Raw genomic sequence first — 6,635 nt, forward strand, 5'->3', positions numbered from 1 at the left:
ACAATTCCTTCCCCTTGGGGCTGTCAGGCACTGGAAGGGGCTGCCCAGGGAAGGGGTCAAGTCCCCACCCCTGGGGGGATTTAACAGCCAGGCAGCTGAGGTGCTGAGGGCCGGGGTTTGGGGGTGGGATGGCAGGGGTAGGGGAATGGTTGGGCTTGGGGATCCAAAAGGTCTTTTCTAACCTAAACAATTCCATGATTCTTGCCAAACTACTCATTCGGTGCTCAGGTCTGCATCCCCACCTCGCTCCTTCCCTTGCGGGACTGTCGTGGTTTAACCCGGCTGGCAACTAAACACCACGCAGCCACTCGTGTGGAGTGGACACCAGGACCAGGAGCCCTCCCGCGCTCCTCCGTGCGCGTTCTCCTGGAGGTAGGGCCTCCGAGAGCCCTCCCGATGAGCTGTTGAAGATAATGAACTTCCTTGCCAGCTGTGTCCTGGAAACAAAGGGCTGTTGTGTTCAGCCTTTGTCCTTGCTGTGCGCAGGGGCCCTGCGAGAAGCTGCTCTTCCTTCCCTCTATATTCCAACCAGCATCTGCATATTTGCTATTTTTTTTTTTATTAGTAGATAGTTCTGAATAAAGCGCGTCTTTGAGTGGCTTTTTAACTGTAAAATTGTTATCGCTAGTGGTACCTCGGGTGCAAGGGACTGACAAAACACTATTTCAAGAGACTATTTCATGTACCCAACCAGTTATGAGATACTTAAAGTAAATGAGGAAAATGGGAACGAATTTCACTCTGCAAGTGAAATGATGCTTAAAACACTTGATCCGCAAACGTTGCTTAGAGTTGTTTCAAGATGAGGTTTGCTATAAAATGACATTCAGTGTGACATGCTTTTGAATTTGTGTTAATCTAGGCTCAATTCAGTTAAGACTGAATCCAGTAGACTTGTCTTGCATGTCATGGACCTGCTCGTGTCTCTTAATTTTGTGCTGCCTGCTTTTCTGGTCCTGTGATGGATAAAAGGTGCTTCTGTATGCACCCTGCCAAAACGCCTTAAGCATCTTAGGAAAGAGCCTGCAGCCGCTGTGTCCTAGCAAACTTAATTCAGTCCCCAAAAAAATCAAAGGCAAATGTTCCATTAACTCTTTGCTTCTCTTTCAGACCGCGTTTACCCAGTTAACGAGAGAAATTCCGCGTAGGCGCGTAATATCACATAGTAAGCCTTATTTACATGCAACAAACTACTTGACAGTTCAAGAAGTGGCTCCTTCATCCCACAGGGAGGAGTAAGGTTTAAGTAACGCTTACTGGTACCGGGAAGCAAATGAAAGAGTTTTCAGTAAATCAATAATTTTAGCAGTATTCTACACAGGTTGTGATACAGACCCTTCTCTCGCTTGTAAATGTTTAACTTGGTTTTAGGTCGTGCTTGTCAGTGAAAGGCTAATGAATCAGCAGCCGTAAGTGCGTGTATGTGGGAGCCTTTACTCCTTCTGCAGGATCTTAGAAATAACTGAAGGATACCAAATCAATGGAAAAAATACGAACCCACCGGTATTTGTGCGATCATAACAAACGTGGCTGTCGTAGAGAAAAAGCCACTCACGTTTATTTGCTGTCTTAGTAGCAATGTGAGGAGAGGGTGGGCTAAAACGGCCCAGGAAAAGTTGCTAAAATAGTTTGTGGCTGTAAGTTGGAGGTCTGTTTGGAAATAATATGTAGAAGTTGTTACCACTTTCTCTAGTGTGGCTTGCAGAGATAAAAACAGCTGCTTCTGGTTTCACCCTACGGTTTCTTGAAACTCTCAAACAGCTTAAAATAGACGGCTTTCTTGTGGCTTTCTAAACTTAGGCATCTGGCTAAACTTGCATGTGTTTCCTTTAAACAGGTTGCAAAATAAAAGCACTAAGGGCCAAGACAAATACTTACATTAAGACCCCTGTTCGTGGAGAAGAACCCATCTTTGTTGTCACTGGACGAAAAGAGGACGTAGCCATGGCCAAAAGGGAAATTCTCTCAGCTGCTGAACACTTCTCCATGATCAGAGCGTCGCGCAACAAGAATGGTCCTGCCCTGGGAGGCTTGCCATGTACCCCCAACCTGCCGGGTCAGACGACAGTCCAAGTCAGGGTGCCTTACCGCGTAGTTGGGCTAGTGGTTGGACCGAAAGGAGCTACAATCAAAAGAATTCAGCAGCAGACCCACACCTACATAGTCACTCCCAGCAGAGACAAGGAGCCTGTTTTCGAAGTTACGGGAATGCCCGAAAACGTCGACCGTGCGCGTGAGGAGATCGAGATGCATATAGCCATGCGTACCGGGAACTACATTGAGCTGAACGAAGAGAACGATTTCCATTACAACGGTACGGATGTGAGCTTTGAAGGAGGTACTCTTGGATCTGCGTGGCTTGCTTCTAATCCTGTCCCTCCTAGCCGCACCAGAATGATTTCTAATTATAGAAATGACAGCTCCAGCTCCTTGGGAAGTGGCTCCACAGATTCCTATTTTGGAAGCAATAGATTGGCTGACTTCAGCCCAACCAGTCCGTTCAGCACAGGCAATTTCTGGTTTGGAGAAACGCTGCCTTCGGTGGGCACGGAAGACCTTGCGGTCGACTCTCCCGCGTATGACTCCTTACCAACGCCTTCCCAAACCATTTGGACCCCTTTTGAACCTGTAAACCCACTCTCTGGCTTCGGTAGCGACCCTGCTAGTAATGCCAAGCCTCAGCGCCGAGGGAGCCAGCCATCTACTCCTCGCCTGTCGCCCACATTTCCGGAAAGTTTGGATCACCCGCTGGCTAGGAGAGTGAGGAGCGACCCGCCTAGCACCGGCCACCAACCCGGCCTTCCCATATACATCCCCGCTTTCTCCAATGGTACCAACAGCTACTCCTCTTCCAACGGTGGCTCCACGTCCAGCTCGCCCCCCGAGTCGAGACGGAAGCACGACTGCGTGATCTGCTTCGAGAGCGAAGTCATTGCGGCCCTGGTCCCCTGCGGCCACAATCTCTTCTGCATGGAGTGTGCCAACAAAATCTGTGAAAAGGAAACGCCATCGTGTCCCGTTTGCCAGACAGCTGTTACTCAGGCAATCCGAATTCACTCTTAAATATCTATAGATATTATTATATATGGACTTTTTAAAACTCTTAAAGGCATGGGTGTAATGGTACCCTCTAGTAAACTTCCTAATGAATTCTGACTGTTGGGCTTTCTTGGGATTAGGCTGAAGTTGTTAATAAATTTCTATTTTTCTCAAAAGGCTGCTACGGTAACACTAAACCTAGGTGGTCTCTGTCCGGTTCAGTGTAAGCAGATGGCACGTTGAGCAGAGATACATCTGCTGTGATGTTACGGCACAGTGAGGGGAAGCTTTCATCACTTACACAACTGAGAAAAAGAAAAAAAAAAAAAAAAACCAACCAAACAAATTTTCCAGGCTTTCTAAAGGATCTCTGTTTAAGTGTTTGACTCCTGTGTGCTGGCAGCAACGAACCTCGTCGCCTAAACGCAGAAGTACTCGTCTGCCGTGGAGGGTTTGTGGCATTACCGATATATCAAACAACACTTCCAATGCTGCCTTCTTTACACTGCCAGTTTTGAAAAACAGGTTTGGGGAAATTATTTTTGCTTTGTGCGACAACTTATGCCTAATTCTTCAGCATTGCAAATACCTTTTTTTTTTTTTTTTTTAAAGCATAGTTTTATTTCTTGAAATGGATGATGGTTTTGGCAGGTTCGGATAAAAAAGAAGGTGCCCGAGGTGTTAAGGGCAGCATGTTCAGAGGATCAGGAACATCTACTATTTGTGAATTTCTACCCACTGCTTTTCTTAATGTAATGTGGAAAAGTCTTGGCTGGCTTCATCCCATTTCAGTGAGGGCTTTGGGATGCACATACTTCGACTAATAGTGAGGATGCTGACATTCCGTTCGTTAGTCCGATCAAGCTGTTCTTAAATTACATTTTTAGAGAGTATATAGTTGAAAATGTGAAGCATTTTTATGTTCAATCCATATTTGTCTTGCACATATATAAATATATATTTTATTTTTAGTAAGGAAAAGGAAAAAGGGGGGGGAGTTGTGTATGTGCCCTTGTATTATTCATGACAGCAGCTGTGACAGTGGCCCTGCAATCAGTTTACTTCATTTCAAAACTGTCTTTCCAATCATAAGAAAAAAAAAAAGTCTCTTGAATGTGCTTCTTACATTTCAACCTGTGGATGTTTCTAGCTTTTTCATCCTCAGTACGTTCCCAAATCTGTGCTGGCATATATTAAAACAACAAAAACAAACAAAAAAAAAGACACAAAGTGGAGTTCTGGTGGATTTTTCTATTTTTTTTGAAACATTATTTTCCCAAGACAAAGCTTTTTTCTCAGTATAACAAAAAAAAAAAAATTCTATGTGTATTGAACTAGTAAATATACAGAAAATTTTATTTTTTATTTCCACTTGAAGAGTTACATTTCGTATAAAAGTTTACAGATAACGGTTTTTATTTTATGATTTTCAGTATAAGAGTTGCCTTGACGGCATATTACGTACCGCATAACTTTACCGCTCTAATTGCTTCTAGGGTAGTTACATGTCAGTATTGAATCCTAATCTCTAGCTGCGGGCTTTGTAGATACGAACAAACGTTCACCGAGCATGTATTTTGTATTTTATTGCATCGTACACCGCAACTAATAAGCCAAGGAATCGACAAGACGTTAGGTGCGTGTACCATTTCTATCAACCACGAACTAAGGATGATAAACTCTCGATATAGTTTAGTATTTGCTAATTTTACTACACTTTTTGTTATGTATATGTAGGGAGGTCATAGGGATTATAAATTCAATTTGAGTAAAGTTTAAAAACCATATATTTTATGATAAAGGGCCTTTAACTTATGATGGCCAAAGCACTGATATTATATATTTGCTGTAAAGAGAATTATAAGAGTTTTATTTTTCTGATATTAAAAGTTACTTAATAAAGACTTGTTTCCATTAACTTGAATGTTTTGCTGTCTTCATGGTTGTCGCGTGGAGCAGCCAGCGGAGGCTGACAGCCCCCATCCCTCCCTCCCACCCACCCAGGGGTGCTTAATACACCGCGGCCCGGGCTTGGATGTGGCTGGGTGACTTCCCATTCAAAAAATCCTGTTTTCTGTTCATGGCTGGCTTTACCTGTTGCCTTTGAAAAGCAGCTTGTGGTCTTCTGGAGGGCGCAGCCCCAGCTCCCTGCAAGGCTCAGGAGCTCGTGAGGTGGAATTGCCGCAAGATAAAGGCCACGTGCTCGTGTTTGTGGGTGTAGGCCAACAGCAGGAAAAACTTACTTAGGTCCAGTCTAAACCTGCCCTGGTTCAGTTTAAAGCCATCCCCCCCCCTTGTCCTGTCCCAGCTAGACCTGCTAAAAAGCTTGTCCCCCCCTTTCCTCTGGGCCCCCTTTAAGCCCTGACCGGCCGCACTCAGCTCTGCCCGCAGCCTTCTCTTCTCCAGGCTGAACACCCCCAACTCTCCCAGCCTGGCCTCAGAGCAGAGGGGCTCCAGCCCTCTGGCCATGGCTGTGGCTTCCTCAGGCCCCACTCCAATGGAGCCATGCAAAAGGACAGCCTGACGTCAAGTTGCTGGGTCTCCTCTTGCTTTTCCTCCCAGCCTGATGGGAGATTTGCACCTTGTGCCTGGTGCAGAGCACTTTAATGGTTCTTTCTGAACTCATCATGTCCCCTTTTTGCCATGGGTCACCTTTTCTCCCCCCTGCTTCTTCTTCCCCCCCCCGTCTTCTCCTCCCCGTCTTCTCCTCCCCTTCTTCTCCTCCCCTTCTTCTCCTCCCCTTCTTCTCCTCCCTTTCTTCTCCTCCCCTTCTTCTCCCCTTCTTATCCTCCCCTTCTTATCCTCCCTTTCTTCTCCTCCCCTTCTTCTCCTCCCCTTCTTCCCCTCCTCCTGCCCTTCTCCCCCTCCCTCCTCCCATTCTCCCTCCTCCCTCTTCTTCTCCCCTTCTTCTCCCCTTCTTCTCCCCTTCTTCTCCCCTTCTTCTCCCCTTCTTCTTCCCTTCTTCCCTTCTTCTCCCCCTCTCCTCCCCCTCTCCTCCCCCTCTCCTCCCCCTCTCCTCCCCTTCTTCTCCCCTTCTCCCTCCTCTTCTTCCTCTTCTCCTTTGACTCAGGTTTTGCAGTTGGAAGGAGCCCTGCTGTGCTCACCTTGGCCTGGGCATTGGGTGGGCTGTTGGTGCCATGCCCTTGGCTACTCAAGCGGTGTTCATACCGACTTCTTGCTCCCTGTGGAAACATCCTTCCCAGTTTCTCACCAACGGGGACCTGTGTGGGGCGGCTGTTCCCCTCCAGGAAGGTTTTGCAGCAAAGCAGAGCACCTGGACCTTCCCTGGGACGAAGGGGAGGGATGGCAGTTGATAGGAAAAGGCATTTCAAGGCCATCTGGCTGCAAAGGGCTGTATTTATAAATATTCCTAGCGCTGCCGGAGCCTGGCTCCTGCAGCCTGGCAGTGGGTCAAGCTCTGCTCCCCACCTGGATGTTGTAGGGGACCTTGCTGGTCCTCCGTGGTGGGATGTAGTGCAGCAAAGTTGGGTTTTTTTTTTCTATTTCTGATTATTCTTTGGGGGGAAAAAAATAAATATATATATATAAAAATATAGCTGCCCCTTGCTGGCAGCACACACAAATGCGCTGACTTG

The 6,635-nt window shown here is 46.6% G+C and overlaps 1 protein-coding gene across 2 annotated transcripts in view; it reads left to right on the forward strand.

Moving 5' to 3' along the window:
• The window catches only part of MEX3C (mex-3 RNA binding family member C), a 13,807-nt gene extending 10,366 nt beyond the window's left edge, over positions 1-3,441 (forward strand). Inside the window, exon 2 of one of the 2 annotated variants that reach the window (XR_004843166.1) lies at positions 1,838-1,915. Coding sequence is in view for 1 of the 2 variants with exons in the window: in XM_035903078.1 (XP_035758971.1) it covers positions 1,838-3,063 (1,226 nt within the window). In the remaining variant the exon portion in view is untranslated. Of the gene's footprint in view, positions 1-1,837 lie in introns of both variants that reach the window. The other variant, XM_035903078.1, reaches the window with a different exon arrangement.
• Positions 3,442-6,635: the final 3,194 nt, after the last annotated feature.

Source organism: Egretta garzetta, unplaced genomic scaffold, assembly GCF_000687185.1.
Source record: "Egretta garzetta isolate BGI_Z169 unplaced genomic scaffold, ASM68718v1 scaffold179, whole genome shotgun sequence".
In the NCBI taxonomy this organism is placed as follows: Eukaryota; Metazoa; Chordata; class Aves; order Pelecaniformes; family Ardeidae; genus Egretta; species Egretta garzetta.